Here is a 26,928-nt window from a genome sequence, read left to right as displayed (position 1 = left end):
GAACTGTCTTCTAAATACTGCTGACAGCTGACTAGTTCACACTCATAAGAAACTATGTTAAAATCCAACTAATATAAAACAATAAACAGCAGTTTATACTTATTCCAGTAGGGATGCGTGTGAAACTTATTAAAAGTAATACAGTCAGGTTTTGTTTAGTGACTTGCTGAGTTCATTTTCACCTGGTTGTATTTCAGAAAGCCAAGAATGGATGACCACAGAATAAAGCCTCACCTACATTATAACTGTTTCAGAATCTGATATCTTAAATCACTGCTTGCCAAATGGTTAGTGTGTAACTGTGAATGACGCAAAGCTTGGCAGCTGTAGTACAAATGGCCCCTTGACTGGCTTTGCAGGTGAATCTGTGAAGCAGGCATACGGGGTCGTTCTTAGCAGCATTCAGAAGAGTATTGACTGGTAAAGAAATATTTCTCATAGTTGTTTGGACCACCAGCAATCTCTTTCCCTCAACACATCAGGAAAGAAACAAAAGCTTGTGCTGAGTGGAGTAACACTGTTGACTTGCTGGGTCTGAAGTAATGGTTCTCTCACTGTTACTGCATCATCCCTGACATTTCTCTGGTTTTGTGGTTATGAAATACTTTATTTTAAAGGCTGATCATGGTATTATCCATAGAGATTATTCTCTCTACAATAAGTGACTGTTACAAAACCATTGAGGCTTCCTGTTGGTAACACTGTAAACCACAACAACAAAGCTTAGTTATGTTACCCATATCTGCTTAGGAAGTTTCGTGTGCTTTGTGGGCTTTCTATAAAGACATGTGCATCTCCCAATATGATTGCTGATCTTCAACTGTGTATAAGTTAACTTTTTAATAGGTGGCTTTCAGTATCAGCTAAATCACTACAGGAATTTCAAAGAACAGTCCAAATATAACTTTGCCTTTTTTGAGGGGGAGACAAAGATGCACAGAAATACTTCACTAAGAATTGAATTGGTTTTATTTCAATCTTCTCGTGCTCTTTAAACGCCATTTAAACATATTTCTTTTAAGACTGAACTTCTTGAAGAAATGCCTTTCCTCTTCTCCTGTCCTTCCCTCCCAAACGTTGTCCTTAGGATCTTAATCTTACTGTGATACTTCCATTAAAAATAATGACATGTGTTAATAAACTTGGAGCTTCACTTATGTTGATTTGAAAGTATTCTATGACAATAGTGATGTGAGAATTGGGACTACAGTTATGTAAGAAAAGTAGCTCGTCAATGAAGGAAAACTCATTTTCTATAGGACAGTTCTGCATCCCCTCATCCTTTAATTTGATAACGTTACTGGTTTGGATTTTGGGCTCTTTCCTGGTTTGTTTGGTGGTTTTTTGTTGTTGTTATTTAATACTGAAGTGAAACCGCAGTAGCTTCTTGTTATAAGCTATATATGGCAAAGGCATAGGAACCATCTTCTGCTGCTGGTGGGGTCAAATTAGGAATCAAATTAGAGGACAGGGGGATGAGAACATTCTGGATTTGTGACCCTGGGCGCCTCCCAGTCTATTTCTCCTTCCTTTCTCCTACAATAATGCCAACAACAAGGCATCAAGCGTGTCTCTGCTGTTCCTATTTGTTGTCATCTCAACTAGGATATGTAGGATGAACAACTATGGAGAAGAGTATCTCCAGAAAGACAGATAATGCTGGAGAGGAAAGAACGGCAATAAGGAAAGACTGGAAAAAGAGAAAAGGGTAAAAGCTGGTCTTGCAGCTTCTCCCTAATAGTGCATTTCAGTACACTGGAGATTATCTCCAAAGCTGAACAGTTGAAATACAATGTTTTAAAATACAGTCTTGGATATATTTAGTAATTGTTGAATGAGACTTGTGGGTCTTCTAAACTGATCTATGATAAGTTCGAAGTGGCTTACTGACTGATATCCCTGTAATGGGCAGCATACTGGTTGGGGGGGTTTCCCCACATGGAGTAGAATAGCCTATTTCAGTTGGAAGGGACCTTCAACGATCATCTCGTCCAACTGCCTGACCGATTCAGGGCTGACATAGCTGATGACTGATACCAGGCACAAAAAGATGAGGAGTTCCAAGCTCCTGGAGCACAACAAAATGTTAATTTGCAGGACTGTTCGTTTTGGGAAGGAAAAACCCACCAACAAGATCTCCTCCTCCTGTTCCCTTCTTACCAGAGGTAGAATCAAATACAATTGAATAGTCGATACACATGCACACTCTTTAGAGTTCACATGTGGGATTTACAGTGGATTGGCATAAGATTCCGATAATCACTTTTGTTGCGGGTTAAGTGTGCTCAGCACCGTGGCTCATTTTGAAACAGGTGTCAGGCTGGCTTCTGGTTGAAAGAAATGATGTTAATATTGGCTATTATGGTGGTAGTATGTATCATAGGTCATGAAGCGTTCCTGCTTTTCAGATTCTGTGTTCAATTAGACCCATAATTTTTGGAAAAGTTGACTGTAGAGAGCAGCCTATACAGTAGACACACCAAAACATATAGGAATTGCAAAGTGAAGAAACACTTCCTCATTGCAAATCTGTGTACACTCCACAATGGCCTAGCCTAGAAGCTTGTTTAAATATTGTTATATCCAAGTAGATTAGTATTACCTCCTACATTTACCCTAGACATCAGGGGTCTAAAAGGTGTTTACAGAGGACGGATCTGTTTTCTAGACAAAAACCAAAAACATTTGTACATTCTAATTTTGTAGCCCCTGGATTGTGAAGATAACCCTTCAAACCCAAGCTGGAGTGTAAATTAATATAATGAGGCATTCCTTAGCTTACAGGGTCAACTCAGTTTCTCAAGATTATTTCAAAGCCTTTGCTGCTCAGGGTTCATTTTGCTAACCAGCAGTGTCATGGAGTTAACAAGACTGTTCAGTTTTACTGCTGCTATTCAGAAACCTGTGGGAGGCTGTGCAACTGATGAGAATATCAATTTTGTGTTGCTGCTTAGAAAAGCCGAGAGCAGAAGTAGAGACAAGATACAGCTATACTAGTATCTCTGAAATTTACTTAATAGTAGAAGAAAACTGGAAAAATTATTTAGATTAGCCTTGAAGAGATTTAAAAAGAAAGAATTTTAAAGTGTTATTTCTGGACCAGCAATCTAATATGTCAGAACTTGCCCGTTAATTAAACTATGGTGACTGTTCAGCAATAAAAGAAGTCTGTTTATGCAAATTTTTTAAAAATTGGTACAAGTTATGTCATCTAGGAAGAGTGAAATGGACTCTTCTTGGAGATCTGAATAACCTTGAAGATCTTTTGAAATAATGGCATAGCTTCCTTCCTTCCTTAAGTCACTGGGTGCAGCAGAACTCAAGCTTATACTGGCCTGAGCTGGATTGCATAAGCGTGGACTTACTCACTGCTTGTGTTTAATGCAGTTTTATTTTAGAACACAGGTTTTAATTGTAAAGCTTTATGTCCACCGTTCGCTTCAGTACAAGTGAAAGAGAAACAGCATCCTTTGTCTGAGAGCTGATTTGTGGTTCCTTTTCTCCTATAAATTAAATTTTTTCATCTTTTCATCTATTAAACCGGCAAAGAAAAAAATTCAGTCTAATAGTTGGCAGCTCTTGGGCTCAGATTTAAGATACTAAAGTTAAAATAGCAAGTACTTCAAACTTGAACTTTAAATTGCTGAGTGTCCTACATGTGCTCTTTAGAATATTGTTGATATTAATAGAGTCGAGTCTCGGTAAAGTTACTTTTAGAATGGCACCTTGATCAAAACATGAAGGCTGTGGTATAGGCAAGACCTTGAACAGATGCTCTGAAAGTTGTTTCTTTGATCACTTTGTGGTGGTATCACTCAATTCTGGTTTGTTTTCAAACCTGCTTTTATAATGACTGGATTGGCATCAAGTAAGCCACAATGAGCTTTATAATTTGTGGTGCTAACATATATAAATAGTGAGAGCCAGCTCTCTGCAGGCCCCGGAGAATTCTTGCGTTTTCTCCTGACTAGGAACGATGAGTGGGGTTTTGTAGGTTTTGTTGTCTTTTTTTGAGGCAGGGCGACTATACAGCTTGGGGAGGGATGAACAGTGCTTTTGTAATTGATATCAGTGTGAAACCTGTGCTCTGGCCCAATTACCCAGTGAAGCACAGCAAAATACTTTTCCACTAATCATAAATTGTATGCTTGTTATTCAGGATGATATTTGTTGGTTTTACTTAGTTTTGATTTATGGCTTTTTAAAAAAAAAAATTCCAAGAGTAAACAGAGAAAGCAGAGGTACTTTATCAGATTAAAAAGGCTTTGTCTAGAGAAGCTCCGTGGAATAAGTCGGAAAATGGTCTATAGTGTCTTGTGGTGCTAGTATTTCAAGTTATATTTAGTTTTTTTCTTCAGGATCTCGAAAAATTGTGGATATTAAGGTTTGCAACATAGCGGTGAAGGAGCTGATTTTTCATGTTAGAAGAAATTGAGATCTATTTTTTTTCGAGTAATCTAATAAATTTGAGTCTGATATGAACTATGGAAGAACAGCTAGTGCACTTCTCATAATTTTTTCTTCCAGAGGTGCATTAGATGGCTTAGGATTGATGTGCAAAGTCAGTAGATGCTCAAATGATGATTTGAGTAGCCTGCCATAGCTATCCTGTGAAACAGAAGGCCAGCAGGTTTAATTTTTGCTTTTGTCATAACAGTACTAAATCTGTTTTGTCAGAAAATTTTTTCATTTTCTCTTTTTAGGTCATCACAATTAATTATATTTAGCTTCTTTAGGGGTAAAATGTTTAAAGAGGGCACCTCCCTCTACATCAGAGTCATTTAATTGTGTGGTAATTTCTGTACTTTAGCACCTAGTTATAAGTATAGATATGCTTTGAGAAGTTGAAATAGGCCACATGCTTAAGTCTGTCAAAGCTAACCTTGTCTGTACTCTTGTACAGAAGTTCTAATTCTTTCTTATTTTGATGTAAGTCTGTATAGCTTCCATCTAATTTTTGTCAAATGGTTAAGCTAAATTTGAGTAAGACACTTGGTATGTGTCTTTCCATCAACACACAAGCTTGCACCATGACAGTGAAGGTGCAATGACTTCTTCTGTGTGCCTTGTTAGTGTTTCTGCTAAATAAAATGTTTTTCTCATTTTAGGGGTTGGTGGCAAAGCATATAACTGCTTCTAGGTGCAGCCTAGCTCTAGAATAACGCTCAGCTGGCCTCTCAGTACCTGCTCAGCCACAGGTGGATGGACTTAGCCCTGGTATTGTACTCACTTGCGTTGTGAGCTATGGAAAGTGGCATGCCTTAAGGCAACATAATTATAGGCTGCTTAGACTCAGGTGAGCTGTGCTAGTTTTCTTGCTTTACACATGGGGGGAACGGTATCCCCGGGTGCTGATTATTAGCGTGTTTTCTGTTGTGCATCAGCTGTTACAGAACTACACTGCAGCTGATATGCGTGAGGCATTGCCAGTAAGTATTTTGTTCCTGAACAAGAACAGTACTTGACTACAAGGAACCTCTTAGACAGCCTTTCTGCTTTCTTTAACCTTCCCCTCTCCACACAAAGCTCACCTTGTTATGTTCGAGCAGGGAAGCAGGCTTTGAAACATGCACCACATTGTCAGCGGGGAGCAGGTGAGTATGAAAGAGCACAGCCTCATGCTGGGCAGAACTACCACGTTAGCTGAGGAACCTAGGCAGCACACAGGAGGCTGTGTGAATTTTAAAGTAAGAAGGTAAAAGGATCAATTGCAGCTGCTTATGGAGAACATGATTTTCCAGCCTACCACGAGAGGGTGCTACAATGCTTTGACTTAATTTATCCATCGCTAACGGGTTTTTCTGTTAGGAAAAGTGAAGGGGTTTTTTCAACATTACTGTGTTACAGTGAAGAGTGTTTTAAGTAACTTTTGTCTTATGTAAGCAGGCAAGATCCAAATATCAAAAGGCAGATGTAGCTGTCTTAAATTTTAAGGGAATACATGTTTATTTTGCTTTTGCCTTTAAGAGCTGAACTGCTTCCTTTTTAGTTGTTTTGTTTCTGTTGGGCTTTATCCTAGCTAACTTCATCTGCCAGTAAGAGAGGTTTTCCAGCTTGTTTATGTGTAAGTAGGCGACCTTTCGTGCATGAAAAGACATTAAATCTGATACGTCTGCTGGGTAATCTGAGCCCTCGAATTAAGAGTCACTTCTCATTGCTTCTGTGCACTTCTCATCTGTAAAATGGCAATAATGCTTGCTTGTTTTATGGAGATGTTTAGACTTAACTTTTGCGTAAACAAACACAGAAAAGCTGTCTGCAGGCTAAATGTTCAGTCATGCACTCTTGTCTCATCCTGTAGGCTGTTAGAGAAACATGTGTTTGTTGTGGTTCTAGCCTGTATTTCAAAACACTTGTGGCATGGTAATAGATCTGAAAGAAGGTTAGTCTTTGTGTTAATTGTTTGATTTGCCTTGAAATGGAAGCTCAAAGCACTGTGCTTTGCTGAATGTTATCTATCAAACATCCATAAAGAGGCTGAAGCTGCAGTGAATTAGCAACAGATAGAGAACTTTAGTATACTGTCTTTGGTTGTTTAGCCATAGAGCAATACAAACAAAAGAGTGAATTGCAGTAAGCATTCATGCAGTTGGGTGGTTGGCTGGGAGACAGGATCTCTGCAAAGAGATCCCAAACCTGGTAATTACAAAAAAATAAGGTCACCTGACGCTACTGTGGTGTTCATCATTGACTGCTCAGCTGTGGGGTAGTTGTTACACTAAATTGGGATGCATTTGTGTTTTTCTAAAAGTCACTTATCATTCCCTTTAATACTAGTCAGTGAAAGGCACCATTGAAAGAAACACGTTAATCAGTCCTAAAACAGACTACTAGAAAGGAGGTATGAAAATCTTTTTAAAATATGACCAAGACAGGCTTCCTGTCTTGCATACTATCATGTAAAAGCAAAGGCATGACTTCTGGTATGCTGTAGCTGTCCTTTTTTTCTCCCCTGCACTTTGCTAATTTACTACGAGGTTGAGATCTTGCGTGCATTTCAGGCCTTGGCATCTGGCTTTGTTAAATCCACCCATCCGTTATTTCCTCTTACAGAAAGATTAAAACACTCTTCATCACACAGTTACCCCCTATGTTGCACCCCCTGAGCCTACAGGGAGGTGGGCTTGTAATTTTTGAAACCATAGAAGCTATTATAGAAGCAGCATCTTGGTTTGTTAATAGAGAAGCAGGCTTTAGTACATAGAATAAACTGCTCTGGTACAGCGGTGCTTCATATCACCAAACTGAAGGTTACCCTTCCAGGGATTGCTCTTGTGCTTTTAGAAATTAGATAATGATCCTGTGTGTTGAGAACAAGTGTCATTCCATGGTGAATACTGTGTGAAATGAGGCTTAAAGGGAAACAGAATTGAATGTCCAGGAATCGGTGCTGGTGACGAATTAGGAAGAACTATTTCCTTTCCTATGAGCATTTAGCATTCTTACTCAGCTGCTTGTATCTTTATTTGGAGCCATATCTGTTCTGAAAATGAGACAGGTGATGCAGCGTGTCTTTCTATCTGACCCTCTTTGCTCTTTGGGAAACAGTTTGTTCCCAAATTCCTTGCCTTTGCTGACAGACAAAGAATGTCAGCTCTAAAACCAGGAATACAGACTTGCAGGAATTGAAGAAAATGGTTTCTCCCCATGAAGGTACCATCTTTGTTTAAATATAAAACAATGAGATATTGGCATGAGTAAAAATCACTGCAGTTAAGAAAGCTGTTTTCTATAGTAGTTAGCTGTTTAGTCTAAATTTGTTTTCCACTGGTAGAGTAGTAAGTTTATAAAAGGAAGACAGTGTTTTATCGTACAGGTAAGTGAGAGGCTTGAGTACACGAGATGGTTTATGCAGCATGTCTCTAGCAGAACTACTGACGCAGCACCCTTTCCACAGGACCATGCTTTCTTTTCCAAGTTTGACTGTAGAGGCTTTCTGTTATACTTTGCCCTATGACAGATTTTCTTCCCTTTTTTGATGCTTGAACTTAAAGCTACTTGTTTTAATCCTACTTCATTAGTGTGAGGAAGTGTAGGAGTTTTTGTTTAGAGAACATCAATAGTCGAGACAGTAGCTGTTTTCAAAGTGTTGTATGTCTTTGTATTGAAAGTGTTACCCATTAGAGACATACTGTAAGGATTTTGTAACGAAAGCTCCAAGTGTTGCACTTTAGAAAGGATGGCTGATCAACGCCAGTTTGAGTCCTGCTCTGCCATAGATTCCAGTCTGATATTTAGCAAATGACTTTGTTTCTTTGCGTTAGACCTTCTTCTGCATAGTACAAATTTTACCCTACCCTATAGGACTGTCAAGAGAATAAAATATCAAAACTGTGAGGCACTCTATATATCAAGTGCTACAAAAATATCCCATGTAGTATCAAGTCATAATATTAGCATGCCCTGACTGAGAATGTTCTGTAGGCTGTGAATTTAATGCATGTGAGAATAAGCATTTACTGCTGGTGAAGGGTACAGCATGGTTAGCACTAGTGAGGGTAGTCACCCACAAAACAGGTACGGCCTCAGCAGAAGCCTGGGATCTGATACATTGTTAGTAATTTAAGGAGAAAAGAGAAGGACAAAGTGTTTCAGCAAAAATTGTGGATCTTACTGTTTAGTTGTAGACGTATGAGCCATCTAGATGGTTACCTACTAGAGGGTTTGCAAATAGATCTTAATAGAATTCGTATCCTCATTGGAAAAATATTGTTGCATCTAGTCACAAGTCTGGAGAACAATTATCTAGGTGTAGAAAAACTTCATGGTTTGGGATGAGATACTCATGCTGCTGTTTCCTGACTGCCTCTTATGTAAAAGAACAGGCACATCACTGGATGACGTGTGTTCACTCTCAACTTTGTATGTTAGCGCTCATGCAATTTTAAATCTGAAAAGATATGACTGCGCATCTCAGGCCTGGTCGCTGAGGAGGAATGCCGAGTCCTTTCAGCAGCGTGCCTCTGAAGACAGCTGCGCAGTTAGCATTCATGTCTGCCAGGGTCTGTGCTCTCCACAATGATCCCCACCCCAAATCTCCAGACAAAAACAGGAGATGAATCTCAACAGCTGCAGAAGGCTCAGTTTATGAATCTTAATTAGGGTAAGGAGTTATTTGAAGTGTTTCTTTTCATAAGTCTCTAATGATGGTTGTAAGGGCTACATATCCCCATTCAAGTTGTCAAAATAATGCTAACCTCTTTATAGAGGTGGAGTTCTGGTGGTCTGAGACTGTGTGGATGCAATGTCCCTCTAAACATAAATAATGCTCATATAGACCATAGTGTTTTTCTGTGCTCTGCCAGTGTGCTCTCGGTTCTCCTTCCTCTTTTCCCCTGCCCAGGTTGCACCTCTTTTTGCACACACTGATTTTTCCAGTTGTATTTTTTCCTTGAGAGTAGGCTACCACGCTCATGTGATATACTGCTTCCGTAACGTTGGCGAAATGCCCATTAAAACTAGTTTGAAACCTCCACACCCAGACCTGAATATTTTTGCTCCCCAATTTAAAGGAATGACCTGCAATTTATGTATTTGTCTTAGATTACAGCAGCCACCTTCATGTATTAACAAAGCCAAGACTGTCAGTTTCTCCATAATTATATTGTACCTGTCATTATGTAGGAAGCCCTGCCCTTTCTTTAGAAGTAAAATCATTAGATTCCATATATTTTAATTGCGTGAGTCATTTAGTTTCAGTCCTGCTGCTAAAGCATGTGTCTATTGTGTCTAACGTAATTTCCCCTTAATGGGGCCAACAGTAGCGGTACTAGTAGTATGAAGTCCGTTATAAATAATCTGTCTACAATATTCACAATACATAATTTCCAAAAGATTCACCAGGAATTTTCATACTTGCATTAATTTTTTTCTATGATGGAGAGGGTTATAACTTGGTCTAGGAAATACCTAATCTTGAAGTAAACTTTTACAGGATATAGCCTGTTTGTATCCTGGTCATCTGAATTACAATATGATAAGGCTGAAGTGATGAAAACTTGTCAAAGGAGAAGCTTGTCCCCACCACCACCATGCTCCTTCTTTACCAGTACTAGTTCTCATCTAGCCCTATGGTGAGCCAGTCCAGTGAGCTAAACCGACAAAACTCTGAAGTGCTGGTTTGGTTTCCTGACCCAACTTACTGCACGTGAGATGAACGTGGGTGCGAGCATGTGGGAAGCAGCAAAGGAGGCAGCTGGGAGGAGGGGAAACAACCACCGATCTGGCAGCAGCTGCCTGCTGGGTTCACTTAGCCACATGGTCGGTCTGCACCCTCAAAACCTTAGCAAAATGGTTCAGTGGTTTTGCCTCTTGTGCCTGGGTGAGGGCTTTGATGAATCCGGTTTAGGATTACTATTAAAAAAAAAAAATCTAATAGGCTATACACATACACTTAGCAGCCATGCTAAAGAGATACAATGCTATCTGAAATGAGCCCTTGAAATTTGTCCTTTTAGAATCTTTGAAATTCAGAAATGAGTTAACTCAGATGCTTAAAGTCAAAGGCAGTATCTCTTCATAAGAGGTTACTTCCCCAAGTTTCTAAGAATAGGATCACCTCTTATCTGGTTTAAGGGTGGGGGGTTTTAACATATATTTTACTTCAGTGCTCGCTGAGTTCTTGGCCTTAATGGCTTTCTACCATGCTACACATGTATGCCTTGAATGGAAAGCTAATTATAACCCAGTACCCATGAAGAGCGGCTCGTCATTGAGTTGGTGAGACTGACAGCTAAAGGAAAAGGCTGGCTGTCCTTCAAGCTGAACTAGGTGTGAACCTAAAGTTGGATAACCAAATGGATTAATTGACCAGTATTTCTCCCAAAAGAGTCTCAGTTCTGTGAATAAATCTGTTAGTCTAGTTTCTCTAGTAATTAGGAATTAAGTTCTTATACTGGTAATCTGCTGCTGCATTTTAATTAGACCCAGTTCTCAGTATAGAAGTTTTATTAAACAGTCACATTTGACGTTACTAATAAGAGAACATGCCAGCCTAGATGCGTCAGTCCTTTTGAGGGCTGATTCTGCTTGGTGTATTTGATCGCGACAATTTGATATGTGCCATTACTCAGCTTTTCCAGCTTCAAAACCTGAGGTGTGACCCTGCATGTTTAATTTACTGGTCTTTTTAGTGAAAAAGAATATTTTGTACTCGATGCAGGTCTCTGCTGGATATTCACCAGGCTTTCACCTTTTATTTCAGTCATGGATGTGAGTGCTGCTCATCTTCATGGGTGCTTTACTTGGTCTTTGTAGGTGCTTCAGAGGTTTTTCTTTTTTTGGGGCACAGGCAATCTACTGTTCATGATGAAAGCATGACCTTAAGGGGTGTTTGCCCCAGAATCTCTGCTGGTGCTTCATGCAGGAGCCTTAGCATCCTTGCTGGAGGAGCTTAAATGTGCTGGGTGCTTCCAGGTTTCTAAATTTCAGCTCTTGGTTCAGTTTTTCAGGGACTGACCATGCAGGCTTTATAAAAAATTAACATTGTTATGCTTGTATGGTTTGTTTTAGATTATAAGAGACTTGGATCTCAAAGCAATAATATGTCCATATAAACATCTTCCCTTGCCTCACTTCCCTCATTGTTTTTGACAGTTTTGGCATCTGCTCAGTTCTATAACCTATCCAGGAAGTTGTTACTTCTAAGCAGCCCATGCAGCACAGAGCTACATTGGCTTTAAGTGCTTAAAGTAGCTTGAAAGCAATGGGAAGACTGTTTCTGGCAATGATGTAGATGAGCGGGAAACATGTCATTAATTCTAAAGACCCTTCAAATAACTTTCAAATATTAATTAGCTTCTGATTAGTGCCATTTTAAACCTACATGGTACAGCAGCTTTCAATCTGAAGTCAATTGTATCTGCTTCTAGATGCTCCATTGCTTGCCAAATAGCAACTCTTGAGCCGAGGCATGTCTTGTAGTTTACCTCGAGGGTACTTTTTCAAAGAAATTTGGGAGTTAAGTAACATATCACAACAGCATGGAATTGCAATAGAGAAGTGCCATAAAAGGCAGGGTTTTAGTGGCATGTCAAGAAGCTGTCAGTGATTGACTGTCTTGCAGTAGTGTTAAATAAGAGGTCTCCATAAGGATGAGATAGAGAAGCCCTTGGCTGGAAACAGTATCTACATGGGATGGTAAATATTCTGCTTTCTAACTACTGCATTGAGGAGAGCTACAGTTATTTTGAAAACATTTAAATACAGGATTGCCATAGGTAACTGTTGTAAACAGTAGAAATGTAACTGAAAAGTCTTCTCCCAAGCTACCAAAAGCCAGAGCTGCTTTAGTTTCCAGTACCTGGACAAAAGGCAGAAGACAGCATTCTGTCCCTTTGCTTTGAGAGGCTAAGTCAGAACTGAGTACAAGTTCACTATGCTTTTGGTTACTCAAATATCTGATTTGGAGTAGGTTTGTACTCTAAAAGGCTCAAGAGAGAATGATTTTGAGGGGAACATTTGTAGGACTGCCTGTTGTCTTGGAATTTCCAACTTCAAGGCGGCACCTGGTGTGCTGGTACAGCTCAGTAGTGAGCCCTGGTCCCAAAGGAAGCACTTAGTGTGGCTGGTTCTTGAGGGGATACAATATAGCCCTGTGTAATCCAAGCAGTCAGCTGTCCTGACAACCTATATAGGCCAGCAACAACTGGGAATGTTTTTCTGTGGAGTGGGAGGAAGAAGGAATGAGGTGGAACTCTGTCGAATTAGAAGAAAAAATATCTTAATTTAACAAGATAAAGGGACCTTTCTTGGTGTTTCAAACCAGATGTGGGGATGCTGCAAGCAAGTTCCCTTCTGGATGGCACAGTTAGACTTTGGTCTCAATCTCAGTTGAAAATTTACGTTTCATAAAACAACACTCCTAAATTAAGAAGCAGTTTTACCTCCCTCCCTCAAAGCAAGCTGTATGGCACAACTGGCGAAAATCTTGCCATGAAACTGAATGCAGCTAATGTTCTTTTGTCAGAGATCTTATTTTCTAGTTCAGGTTAAGTCATCTTGCACTTCATTAATTTCCCCATTCTTTGATGGTGATAGAGTACAGATACCATTCCTCCTGTGGGCTGGAAGTACTCCTCTGAGCTGTATGACTGGTTTGATTTCTCTGCTTTGTATGACTTACAAAGTCATATTTTTGTCTTGTTCACGCACGTCATGTATCAGTGATAACTCGTATCAACTTCAATGGCAGTTTCTGTGCATTTCTACTAGTCACTACCACCGTTGCTGGTGGTGTAGAAACTTATCAGTGCCACAAGAGGCAAGGTAGTATTGATGCATCCTCCCAGTTCATGATGTGCTGTACTCCTTGTCTCTGTAGAAAAGGATGTCACTATCCACAGTCAAAAAACTGATGTTGTAGAGGGATGCAATTTAGGAACTAACCAGTACTTTACAGAGCGAGAGGAAACGAACTGCTGAGTGAGCTGCAATGTTAGACCTCCCACTGGGAATTTCCAGCCCTTTCCCTCTTCCTTCCTCCTTCAGAATATATATAGTAAATAGGGTAAATTAAGCATTGGGGGAGGTGGCACCCAAAGGCAGAAGCAGGAATAGAGGGTAGAGTAGCCTTCAGTTAAAAACAGCTGACAATATACTGACCAATCCTCTGAGCATCCCAGTCGTACCACCACAAATACTGGCAGCAGGAGAGATGTCTCAGACAGCTATGCCAGTATTAAGTGGGAGGAAGGCTCTTTAAATAACTAGCAGTGGGTCTTATTCCCTGACTGTGTCAACACTGAGTTGTTGTTTCACCTTCTGAACAGGAAAAATTAGTCAAGTGATTGTGTGGCAAGCAAGTGACAAAATGAAATATTTTGCTTTTTCTAGTTGCTAGATCTGTTTTATAAGGCAGCGGATACTTTCCTTGTCATTTTGCATTTCTATTCAAAAACCTCTAAGCAACAGATGAAAATCAGAACAAAAGAGGAATAGATTTGGTTAAAATTGGGGGAGTAGCACTCTATTGAACTTCATCACTGAAGCAGTCCAAAAGAACACTTGTCTATGTTTTGGTTTTGGTGTATCTGCATTTTGAGGGGGCTAAGGCAGCATTCATCCCTTCCCCTCTCATTGTTAATCTTAGCATGCTTTTAAGTTAGTGTGCATAATCCAGTCTTGAAAAGCCTGCCTTACTCTTACAATATAGCTTACATTGTCTGTCTCTTCTTATTCCAGGTGAATAGAAGGTTTTGTGGTAGCAATTCAATAAAATAGGATTTCATTTAGTTAGGATTGCCTCAAAGCCCTTTATGATTCTAGATAAAGCCATACAACTGTTTTCCTCTTCCACATTTCCCCTGCACAAGGAGGGAATGTTTGCGGTGTTATAGAAAAACAAGCTGTTAGTGTTCAGGTTAGCATTGTAAATTGGCAGCAGATCTTGGCTCTTGTGGGGATTTGTCTTTTGACAAATTATTAGATAAACCTGGAATTAGAGCTACCTCCTTCATGATGTTTATTTGTCTGTAGATCAGATTCTGTCCTTGCTAGCCTAATCTTTTTGCTAGCCTAATTTAAGGTTCATCTAAGCATTTTCCGTGCAGTTTCTGGTTTTCGAAATGGCAATCTTTAACCTAGTCAAAAGATGTGGCCTAATGTTTCTGGAGAATTAAGTCACTCATTTCCACACTGTTGTACTTTGTTTGCTTTTCTTTACTGCTCTGAAAACAAATTAGTAGAAAAAACATCATCTACAGGATGTTTCTGCTCTGTTTGCATCCAGGCACATCTCCTGGAGTATTTCTCCCTAGAGCCAGTTATATCTTCTTTAACCAGTCTTCTAGTTCAGCAGTTTCCCTTGCAAAGTCATTTTTGTCTTTTTAAGTGCTCCTCACCATAGGATAGCAGTATCTGATGGCTTAACCAGACCATACACTATACTAAGCACTGATTATAGTATATAACTTGCTGGAACGCATTAATGTTTTTGTTTAGTGAAAAGGTGCTAGAAATGAAGCAGCTATCAAATAGGAATAAAGAAAGTGTCTTTTACTCAACTTTCTAATTTTTCTTCAATTCACCTGTTTTTTAATTAAAAGCTGCTATTCAGACTATGACAAATGATGTGAAGAAGAAGAAAGCAAATAGCAAGATGGTAAAGTTGCTAATAATATTAAGTTATTAAAGACAGTAGAGACAAAAGTTGACTGAAGAATTGCAGGAGGTTGCAGGTTGAAAAAATGGTACAAGATTCAGCGTAAGCATGTAGAAGGTGGTACACAGAGGAAAATGGTTCTAGCTTTGCATGTGAGGTATTTAGCTCTGAGCTGACTACTATAACAATAGAAATAAATCTTTGAGCTGTAATAAGACAGTATCATGACAACATTTCGAATTATAGTCCAAAAAGCAGAGCATTAGGAATAGAAAAATAGATAATTCTGCCACTGTACAAAGCTATGGTTTGAATACTGCATGCAATTCTGATCTGGTTATCTAGAGGGGTGTATGGTAGAGCTAGAAAAAACTCAGAGGAGGACTGTTTAAAGGTGACCAAAGGCAACAACAACAGACTGCTTAAGACAAACTCTGCAGCCTGGAAGAGAGGTGGCTGAGGTAGAATACGATAAAGGCCTATAAAAATCACAAGTGGCAGGGAAAGCACCAACAGGTAGTGATCGTTCAGGATTTGCCACTGTAGAGACTGAGGATCATCAAATGAAACTAGCAGATGTCGTGTTTGAAACAAGTAAGAGCCTGTTCTTTATTCTACAGCGTGCAGTTGAGCTATTGATAACATTGCAGCAGGATATTGTCTATGTGATGAGTTTGGTTTGCATTACTTCAGACAGCAACTGGACAAAATAATGGAAGAAACCTGTTAAGAAGTTTAACTACAACAACGCCAGCTCTGGCTCAGAAAGACCTTGAGCTGCAACATGTTGGAGGCTTGGAAAGTAATCTGGAATAATATCATTACCCTTTTGCCAGGCAACTTCTGTTGGCAATGGTAGCAGCAGGATGCTGGGCTATAAGTGACCCAATACGGTGGTTGTTACGTGCCTGAAGAATCCCAGTTGTCAGCTATCTGACTTGCTTTTGACATTCCTAAGTGTTCTGCTAAATCAGAGAGGCAGGACTTGTTTTTCCTGTCATACTTCCTTTAAATGTTCTACAGTTTTGATGTTAACAATCAAGAAGTACTTGTACTTCCTAAAAAGAAAAAATAATCTCAATGCCTAACTTTACAGGTGATGCTACCACTATAGTAGCGGACGTACATAAAATGCATGTTTGTATCTTAGCTGCATAAAATTCATTCAGGTTGAATATATTGGCTAGTCTTACCTCTCTTCAATTAATTATTTTTAAAACACTGTTTTTCTTCTGTTATTCTGTCCAAAAATATCAGATCTACTGAATAATATTCATCACAAACTTACTGAATTATATAAGCATTTTCAATCCAGATCCACTTAGCTTACTCATAATCTTTTTCTATTCATTTACAGTTATCCTTGTTTCTAGTAAAACTGATTTTATTACTACACCAGCAAGTCAAACAGTGACTTTTTTGTAGCTTTGATTACTTTTAGAATAGGAGTATTGAACTTGCTCAATCTTACTGTAGTTTCTTTTCCTTCAAAGCTCTATTAATTCTGCCATAACCCAGAAAGGATTTTCCAAAAACGTTATTTCAGTGAGTACGTTCTTGTCTTAATACTGGACTCAGACACACAAGGGCTAAACACCACTGTTAGTAGATTTGAAAAAGCAAATGTAGTGACACAGCCTGAAACTGCAAAGCTGTCGGCGCTGAGCTAGGAATTCTCCTTCTGCCGAGGCTGGGGTTCGTGTTACCCTGGTTATTTAGCAGCTGTTGGAAACGGCGCTGGTGAATGGAGTCCCTTGTCTGGTCAGCGGAGCCAATTACAAGTGTCTGGGTTTCACCAACGGGAAGTGGCACCGCAGCCAGTAGCTAAGTTTAGTGCAATGGATGTGTTTCTCTGACTTCATACGTGCATGTTCACACTGCCCCCCACAAAAGTGAATCAGCCCGTAGGGCTGAGAAGGAGCAAGACAACTAAAACTCCCTCAGCCAGGGCTCAGCTGAATGTCAGACTCTGGGGATCTCCTGACAAGCATCCACATTAAGAGTTTTCCCTGGTTCTGAAGTTAACAAGACGGCATGCAATTTTTGGGCAAGTATTCATGATGAAGTAAATATTTTAAAAAGGAAACCCCTTCTTTGTTCAAGAGAAGAAAATGGCTGTGGACAATGGCTTGAACAGCATATTGGTTGCTGACAAATGAGGTTGACAGTTTTGTGATTTATTTTTAGCTAGAGATTTTTTTTTAAAACAAGTACTGTGTAGCTTTGGCAGTTGCTGCATATTCAGTGTGGGTGGATGGAACTGAGAAGTCGCATCTGTGCTAACAAGCATTTTGGGATTCCATTAAAAAATTAAACTCATGTACTGGAAACTGAAGCTATATCAGCTCACCTGGGGAGCTCTGCCCTCCGAATATCCTCCAAAAGGTAAGCAGTGCTGCCTGTCCGAGGCGCTTGCAAAAATAATTACTTGGGCCTCAAGATGTGACATCAACTCAAATTTGGGCTGTTAGATTGACGTTTTCTTTTACTCCTGAGATTACAAGTCAGTGAGTTAGTCTCTATCCTTTCCTTCCAAGTTTTCCCCTCTAACTAGAAAGGCTAAAAATAAATTTCAAACAGCCAGCTGAGAAACAGTTTAATGTGGTCATTGTTCCAGCTGCTGAGTTTAAGGAGAGTGCCTAATACTGTAAGACTTCCAATGAGATGTAATTATGTCACTTGGAAAGCAGCTTGGACATTTATGTCATGTTAACTCAAAGGTCTGATCAGTTAGTACTCTACATCTGCAAACAAACCTCTCACCAGCTAGATTTCGTTAGTGTAGATATTTCTGGCTTGCTTAGGGGTTGGTTGAGCCATGATTTTTCAAGTAGTCTTTTTGCAGAAGAGCTCTTACTTCAAATGTTTGTCTTAACACTGTGAGTAAATAGCTATTCATTTAATTTGCTTAGAAGTAGATAATATCTTGACTTTGATCTGGCCAGTATTAACGACTCCTCAGGAATTCTGTTGGAGTTAAGTGTAATCCACATTAAGCAACTTCTCTCCCAAAGTACTGATTTAAAAAAGTGCTAAATGACTTGCTGTAAGCTGTCATAATGTTTGGCCATCCCACCTTTCCTGGAGGACTGGGTGACCTAATCCTCCTTACCCTTCATACTGGAGAGGTTTACTGGAACTTACCACAACGGAGGAAGAATGTCAGATAGACTTGATCTACATGTATGCAGTTTCCCAGTTATCTTTGAAATCCAGGTGTCCCTTCATAGCACTCCTTTCCCTAAAACTGTCCTTGTGGGAGTAGTTACTGTCCACTATAGGCAGGATTCAGAGGAACAAAGATTGGAACTTCATCACCTCAGTACTCAATGGAAAGAGGTATGTAAAGAGCATCTAAAGGTGGTGGTCTCTCTGCTTATTTCTAGATACCAGCAATTGCAAAACTGACTAGTTTTATAGGAGCTGAACAAATCCTTAGTCATTAAGGTAACAAACACTTTGATATAGAGTATTCAGGATTTTGCAGAGAGGTCACATTTGTAGCTTTTTCTAAAATCCTTTTTGTATATCATTTTAATTGCATTAAAATCTCTCTTTCACTTCAGGAAAGTGTTTTTCTTATTATCTGTTGTGCTGTTGGGTTTTGGTTCCTCACCCAGAGGCACATTCAGAGAAGTCAGATTGGTACTTTGAGTGGATTCTGGTGCTTCTGACCATTCCCAGTACCTATGACAGGAAACATCCGTTGCACCTTTTAATAACTGTTAGGTCCAGCTCTCCTGTGCTCACATGAGTTCCTCACCCTAAAGTGTTTTTTAAATGCGTCTAAAAACCTGCGTCATTTTGCTAGCTGCGTTTATCCCAGAGTCACTTTCCTGCTCGAGTTCTGTGAGGACAGAAAATCTTAGAGGTAATGAAAGCCAGTCTATTGAGTTAGCAGCGTTTGTACTGAAGATGATCAATACTTCATCTACTTTGAAATTCTCTCTTAGAACAGCAGTGCTACCAAATGCTTCAGTAGAAGGTTCAGTCACAGCCTGTACAGCTGTTGATCTACGAAGAGATTTATGCATCTTGCATTCAACAAGGAGTGAATGAAGATTTTCACGTGAATACTTTGGAGCTTAAGCTTGATTTATTTCATACTGGATTCTGCACCAAAAAGATACTTCTTTACCAGAAATTAGTTGAGGAAAAAATAGGGAAGTGCTGCATTAGGTTGATATTGGGAGAAATGGTATACATGTGTCACTGACATCTGAGCAAAGAAATGGGCTGAGGGACACCTCTATTTATTTGATAGCATTAATAACAAAGGGAGAGGATAACTGGAACCAGTGAAACAGAAGACAGGCGGTTCCTTCTCTCAACATTGGTTTGTTTGGTTTTTTAAAAATCTTAACATAGGTAACCTCTTGTAACGTTCAGGTAGACAGACAATGTCTTGAATTCGTCATACATTGGTGTAACTAAATCAATTGAGATCAATTTGTGTCTCTCCTTCTACCAATTAAAATTCAGTAACACAAAAAACCCAAACCTTGTCTTCCCTTGGATTTTTCTATCAAGCTAGCCAAAAAGCACATCTTCTAGGTAAAGACCCAGCACTTTAACCATTAAATAAGTGCAGGGGAATATCATATGCAGGAGTTTATCATGTTGCAAAATAAATCTGCTCCTAAGAGGTGAGGTGTATGGACAGCTTTTCGGTTTCTGCATATATTTCTCTCTCTGATACTAAAGATCACTTTTATTAACCTTTTCTATTTCAGATATATTTTGATAATTGAGGCAAGACAGTGCTACCAGCTTGGCTTGAAACATTTCTTTTTATATGATGTGAGCTGTTCGTGATGCAATTTTGTCACTGACTTTGAAGTCTCCTCCCGTTCTGTCTCTCCCAGCCTGGTACCATAAATAGAAACCAATCCCTTGCCCATCCCAAGTTCTTGGCTTGGAGTTGTATTTCTTGGCTTTATTCAGTGGGTTGTTTACAGTACTTAAACCTTGCACCGCTCTGTGGGAGGCCCAAAGACTAACTATGGATCTGTGCTTAGCTCAAGAAAACCACGTTATTAAGAGTCTGGTTGCTTGCAGGAGAGGAACACCTAGGAATGGCATTTAGTTAGGTTGCCTGCATTTTACCAAAGCCATATGTGAGCTGTCTGACCCTTTTAAACTGGTGTTTTTCACGGCCACATGTATGTCAGCAGAAAGACTAGGTGGTCCATTTAGGTAAGGGCTTAAGTCTGTTACAGGGTAAAGAAAGTTCATAGGTCTGCTTCTGTGCTACCGCATTATTAGACAGCAGGAACTTGGCCTGTTCAGCATTGGTTTGCTTTTTAGTATGTAGTTTGCCTTGAGTATTTTTGGTTAGTAGGAAGCTCTGAGACTTGGCTTCAGAAACAAAGCTACTGTAGAACTTGATACTATTCCAATCGTGTCAGCAAAATAGGAAACCCACTTGCTGCTGTGTTATCAATTTTGTTTCCTCGTCTTCATTAAGGCAGAAATCCTCCCACTAACAAGCTGGTTAAAGATCTTGAAGTCTAGTTAGTAAAGTGATGTATGTTTTGAAGATGCAGTGGAGCGTACGAATTATGCTAACAGTCATTAGTTACTTGATGGTCTACTTTCTATGCTCTAAGTTGACCAATGCCTATTCTTTGGTAGTCTTAAAAGCAAGTATATGAAATGAGTCTGTGTGTAAAATAGCATAATGGATATTTATATTGGTATTTAGTTTGAAAACTCGAAGTGAAAATAAAGCAAAAGATGTGGCATATGCAGGGATCTTGGTGGCCTTGTATTCAAGTGTCTCTTTGTGAAAAAGAGGCATGTGAGAAGCCAGAAGATAGAACACCATGTGTGTGTGTACATATATATACACACACACCCTCTATGGTTTTTGATGTAAAATGCTAAGATACCAGATTGAGACTGTATGCAATAACCAGTATTTACCGTATAACCCTTTCTTTGTGTCTCTTCCTTCCATTGACAAACCAGTCACTTTGGCCTACTGCCAACATCACCAAATCCTTTTCAGAGCTGTATTTCCATTTATACATTCTTTTGTTTAAGAGAAATTGACAGTTAGTTCATAAATTCAGAGTATAACGAATTTTTTAGAAGCTCCCTGAACTGTACATTTCAAAAGTAGTGTAGTCAGCAAGATTTCCTTATATTCAACTTTTTCCCACTGCTGGAAGAACTAGACAAATGCTTCTAAGTGGATGATTTAAGTTGTACAGGAAGGGTAACCACTCTCAGGAAACAGCTTTGAAGAGCACCACAGGGAATAGTCTAAAGAGCTGGGAAGAGCTGCTGTGCCTGGAAGGTGGATTCTTCCACTGAGGAAGTTGAGTATACCAGAACTAAGATTTTATATTGTGCAGTTACTGTGAAGGGAATAGAAAAAGGATGCAGATGTGGTGGATGCAGATGTCAAGGTGATGGCCTACAGTGTAAAATAACTATCTAGGAAAATCAGTTGTAAAAGAAATAACACTCATCTAGAAGGTAGAAAGATGCGTGGTTTTATTCTGCCTGGGTGCGTTTGACAGGACCTTATGAACAGCTACTGTGTTCATGTACAAGTGAACACCCCATGTCCTTCCCACTGAGAAACACCTTCAGGAGGGTGGCTGGAAGGGTGCAGGGACAGAATTGCCCTGTTACAGGAAGCTTACAGCCAAAATGTTACTTGCCCATAATGCCAGTGCTGGCCACTACTTGATTCCCATCAGGAGCTCGTTAACAGACCAGACAGCCATTAGGCTTTGGCTAAGGATACTCTTCTGATAGAGGCTCAAATTGAGAGGTTCAATAGATACATTTGCAAGTTACATTATTAATCCAACCTAACTTTCTGCTAATCCTTCTTTGTTCCAGAGATACCAATTACTCATCTGTTGTATTTTAACTAACAAGTAAATTGGTTATTAACTTTCTTAACTATTACAGCTAAGACTAATTTAGTCACAAATGCGTATATAGCTTGCCATTTCCTGGTACCATTTCAGACCCACCTGAAAAGCTTGTTTGTCACAACGCTCATCCACATGTTTCTGAGGCTATGCTGTCTTTCCCTACAAATTCTGCTTATTCTTTGTGTATTAATAGATACATAACGGCTAGTACAAATACCAGTGTACTTAAGAGTACTCGGAGCACCTAAGAGATGGGACAAAGCAATAAACTGCAAGAGGAAAAAACAAAGGGGAAAAGAGATAAAGCCTAGGAGCTTGTAAGTAAAGGTATCTCAACCTATAACTACCGAGTGGCATGCTGCAGCATTCACTGAGCTTGGTTTTGTAGGAAGAGGAAAGGAGGTCACCCACTTGTCAGAACTTTAGGAAGACAACAGTATGCGGGTATCCTAAGGTATTTTCTTTGTCTGGTTATTTTTGCCACGTACCTTAGGTGATGGTGGCGGGGGAAATAACTCATGTCACAGGCCATGTGAGGAAAAGCAGCTCCTCATCACCACAGCATATTCACAGTTTTATATAGTGTTTTTCCACATCCATAGCCTTATAAAACACAAACATTTGGAATAAGCCAGGTTGCTCATTTCTTACCTTTAGCCTGATCTGAGTGCTCATCACGTGGTGCAGCTGCCTTTCTCACAGATCGGTGGAGTTCATGGATTATAGAAAGCCTGCTTTTTTTTTTTTTTTCTCCTTGGGGGGCTGCAACAGCTCCTGTCCCCCTACAAAGGCCAAGTCACTGACTTCCCTTTCCCTGCTCCCTTTTATACCCCTCTGCAGGCCCACCACCCTCCCAGGTGTGAGGCTGCTATGGTGATTGCTTGTTCTTTAACCCTTCCTTGTCCACGTGTTAGGAGGAGCCTGTCCTGCTACAAACCATACAGCCTTTGCTAGAAAACTAGGGCTTTTAAAGAATTCATCCAACAAATCTTATGTTTTTTGAGAGGTCATTTGATGGTGCCCTTTTGGAGAGCTGTCCTGAGTCTTACTAAATCAGCAAATATGCAGCTCAGACTGGGCGTACTGTACTGCCCTTGCTTTCTGTTTCTTTCTGAAATCCTGAAATGTTCAAGAGTGTTTACTTGCTCAGTGCTTGTACATCTCTTAGACATGTATTTTCACTGATACAGTTTCCTGTTGATTAACATAAATAGTGCTCCAGCAATGGTATGCGGAGTGGAAAAATGAATCAATCTGGGCGGTCCCCTTAATGGGTGATCTGTTTTGTGATTTGTACAAAGGAATTTCTCCAAGGAAACTGTTTGCTTTCTTCCCAAACACTTTGTTGCCTAACTCTTAGGGGAACAAAACTCTGTCTTTATAGCTCATCTCAAAATCGTTTCAACTTGCAGTCCAGTCCCCACATCCTCTGTTTGTTCAGCGTTCCCTGGAAAGCTCCACCCTCACTTCCAGCTAATAACCAAGTTAATTCGCAGCTTGATTTTGCCAGTTTCTCCTTCGCCCGCTCGGCAGTGCTTGCTTTTTCATTGGCCGCCAGCCTTGCGAGCAGTGATCGTCTGCACGTGGTGGTGTTTGTGCTGGCAGTGGCAGCCCAGGACTTCTCGTGTCAAGCAGCATCTTCTGCTTGCTGTGAAGCATAGCATGATTGTGGGGACGGTCCTCTTCCAGTCTAGCAGCTATGGCAAAGAGGGCAAGCTGCTCTGCTGCCTTGGCGAGGAAGCCTCTGAGCCTGGCGTGAGTTTCACAGGTATGATGCTCAGGGATGTAATGCTGTGCTATCCCTTTTCTGTATTTCTCCGAGTGCTTCAAGGAGGATGTGGGTCCTTTCAAGTCTATCTTTGTCTTGTAGTATGAAACCAGCCACGGACAGGACTGAGATTGCCTGCTTTTATCTGGGTTTTAGGATTACTGAAATGCTTCATTTCTATGAGCAGTTACACAGTTAGTATTTCAGAAAGAGAGACCACTTCAGCACTTGATGTGACTCTAAAATTTAAGATTTAGCGTATACTACCTCCTGCTCTTGGACTGAAGAGATTGGTAATTGCGGTGTTGGCAGCACAGGGTGGGGGACAAAACACCCCTTACGTGTTGGCTGAATAGGAAAAGCATTCATATCCGGAGAGAAGCAAATTGTATTGTGGGAATAAAGAAAAGGAAGGAGATGGATGAAGCATAACCTCCTCGCATGACCGTGTATTACTTGTACACTAAATGATGATGTAAGTTTTCCATTGTATAGGAAATGAAAGTGGTAATATATAATTTATGGTTAGCCTTTAAAAGGAGCTGATATAAAACAGAACTTCCCAGCTCATTTCCTTACTCCTGATGTGAATAGAGCTTCCAGACTATTCATTTGGAGGGGTATCATTTGTGATATGCTTTGGTTATCTTAGTTTCCTTAATGAGGTCTATGTGGTTATCATGTTTCACTGACCTTCCATATCCTTACATATTGGATGGTATAGATCCCACACCATATTGAGCAGCACAGGTTATTATTACATAATAACCTGCAAGAGGTACTTTTATATCCTGGTAAATTCCCTTTTAGTAGATGTTGGGTAACGTTTACAGTTACTTAAGCATCCAAGTCACTCTAAAAATGAAAGTGAAGGAAGTTAGTGAGACATGAACTCTTAAAAGCATTTGATTTTTAGGTAATGTGATTTTTAGGTAAGCACTGTAGCTAAGTGATTGAAGCTCCTCATCAAACATTAACTTCTGCTGGCTTTTTTTGTACATAAAGTGGGTGTTAAGAACATGTGCCAGCCTCCCAGGCATTCCCGAGGAAGTGGTAGTAGTCCCACATCTGCTTTGAGTCCTCGCTGGCAATCCAGCACAGCACCACAAATGGTTTCACGTGGGCAAAGCTGCTCAGCACTAAGCAGCAGGTGGCATTTCTGCTGGTTTTGCCTTGGCTGAAGTGCCCGCTGCTGGGCTCAGCGTGGGCAGGCTTAGCTGGTCATGGGATTTGCTGTGGCAACTCTGAAGCTGAGCTGATACTAGGCTGCTTCAGGCTTACCCATCGAGTGCGTGGTTAAAGGCTTAACTCTGTGCTGTCTGTGAAGTAGGGGTTGGATGCTCAGCTCGTGAGCTTTTCTGGCTTGAGAAAGAAACGTAAAGTATGCTTTGACTTAGAACAAATGCATATATTTTTGTTTAAAGCCTTTCACATTTCGGCAGATATATAGTTGAAAGTAAGAAGTTATTTAAACACCATTAAGGTATTTTGGAGCTGAAAGGTCGGATATCTTTTGGAAACACTGCCTACTTTTGTGTTGGCTCCTTAGCAGAGATGCGTCATTTGCTGAGTGACTTTGCTTAACACACTGAAACACTCTCTAACACATGTCACTGTAGGAGTATAAAGAATGTATTAGTTAATTAAATGTGTATTTTTACTCCATAAAGAGAGCTGGATTTAGGAACTGGTGTTCTTTCCTGGTGCTTAACAACTGGACATGCATATGCACACACCCAGCCCTAAAAAAATTACAGTGGGATGTTGGCAGCCATGCTATAATGTAGGTAGTTGAGCAGGCATTGGGATTTCCTCTCTTTTCCATGATAGCACCCAGTCTGATGGGTTAGTATATTGTAAAACTAATTGCAGTTGATAGTTAGGAACAAGAAGCATATGTAAATATTGCATCTGCAGACAATGAAATCAAAGAAGTGACATTTTGGTAGCTTAATCTCTAGTCACTTCTGTTCTTGCTAGGAGAACCTTGATAGAGGGCTACTTTGGCAAGGCTTGGGAGGTAGGTTATTAAGTAATTGCAGGACGAGCTGGTTATGCAAGCAGTATAACTCTGAATAATTACCAGAAATGCTGTCAAAAGCCACTTAGCTACGTGTTTAAAAACAAAACAGAACAAACCTCAACCATTTACTTTATCATGTAGCTACAGTACAGTCGAAAAATTGCATGTAGATGCTGGGAAACCCCCTATGTCCTTGTTTTCCAGGCTTGAGCTCAGTCCTGTGACACAGATTTGGCATATGTTTGCCTGTTACTTGGCACAGACCTCTTCCTGTTTTGTGTCCTGCCAACTTCCCAGTTTTCCCGTCCTGTATTGCATTTGAGCTCTTTGTTCTCTTTTAAAGTGCCTTATAGACTAGCTCTCACTCACGAATGTAAATCTCATGAGAGGGCGGGGAAGGGGGCAGTCACATGCACACGTTCTCTGGCAGTGGTCTGCTTAAAAACATCCTGAGCCTGACTTCTCAGCCCCTCAGAAATGGGCCAAAGCAATGCTTGTAAAGCAAAGAAAGCCTCAGATTTTTTAAAGAGGACTTTTTATGTTTAGTGCAGTTAATGAAATCTCTTTACAGTGTACATTTCCATAAGTAAGTTCAACAAAAGAATTCGGAAAAATATATTGGGACAGGAACTTCCGTCAGTTGTGCCATCAGAGAAAATATTTATATCTTTACACCTTTATATTTTTTTGGCCCCTTGAGCAGCCGACATGTATGAAACCACATCATCACTCTTTCTCTTAATATTGACATTTATTCTGCTACATGTTCCTGGAAAACCTCTCTATGGGTTAGAAAGCCAGTGATGGTCTTGGCATAGCACTACCATGAAGTGTTCAGACAATTTTGCTTTTTACTACAGTTCTTTCCAAAACCCTGTGTATTTAGATTGCTTTTCATCATCACAGGAACTGTGGGGACTTTTTTCTTTTGTCTATAAAACAAGTCTGATTCCTCCCCCCACTCCCTTGTACTATCAAGTTTGCATCAGTTGTCCTTTGAAACAGCAAAACAGAACTGCCTGGGTATTCAGAAACACTGCTGCTAAATACCTAGCATCGCCCTTACTACTTTCTGTCCCTGTCCGTTTTCCACCTTTTATTTACACAGTCTTGAAATGTATTACAAATCACCATCATTCCTGCT

The 26,928-nt window shown here is 40.0% G+C and overlaps 1 protein-coding gene across 7 annotated transcripts in view; it reads left to right on the top strand.

The window, feature by feature from the left end:
- The window catches only part of ABL2 (ABL proto-oncogene 2, non-receptor tyrosine kinase), a 48,575-nt gene that overhangs the window by 6,472 nt on the left and 15,175 nt on the right, over positions 1-26,928 (top strand). For 2 of the 7 annotated variants that reach the window (XM_050900868.1, XM_050900866.1), the window contains exons 2-4: positions 19,123-19,151; positions 20,805-20,818; positions 24,778-24,797. The exons of 3 other annotated variants lie outside the window; for them this stretch is intronic. In XM_050900868.1, coding sequence (XP_050756825.1) covers positions 19,123-19,151; positions 20,805-20,818; positions 24,778-24,797 — 63 coding nt within the window. Of the gene's footprint in view, positions 1-1,466; positions 1,495-1,689; positions 1,719-19,122; positions 19,152-20,804; positions 20,819-23,655; positions 23,762-24,777; positions 24,798-26,928 lie in introns of those variants that run through there. 2 more of the 7 variants (XM_050900865.1, XM_050900870.1) reach the window with 2 other exon arrangements.

This window comes from Gymnogyps californianus, chromosome 8 (assembly GCF_018139145.2).
Source record: "Gymnogyps californianus isolate 813 chromosome 8, ASM1813914v2, whole genome shotgun sequence".
NCBI lineage: Eukaryota > Metazoa > Chordata > Aves > Accipitriformes > Cathartidae > Gymnogyps > Gymnogyps californianus.
This window is presented reverse-complemented; position numbering and strand designations above follow the sequence as displayed.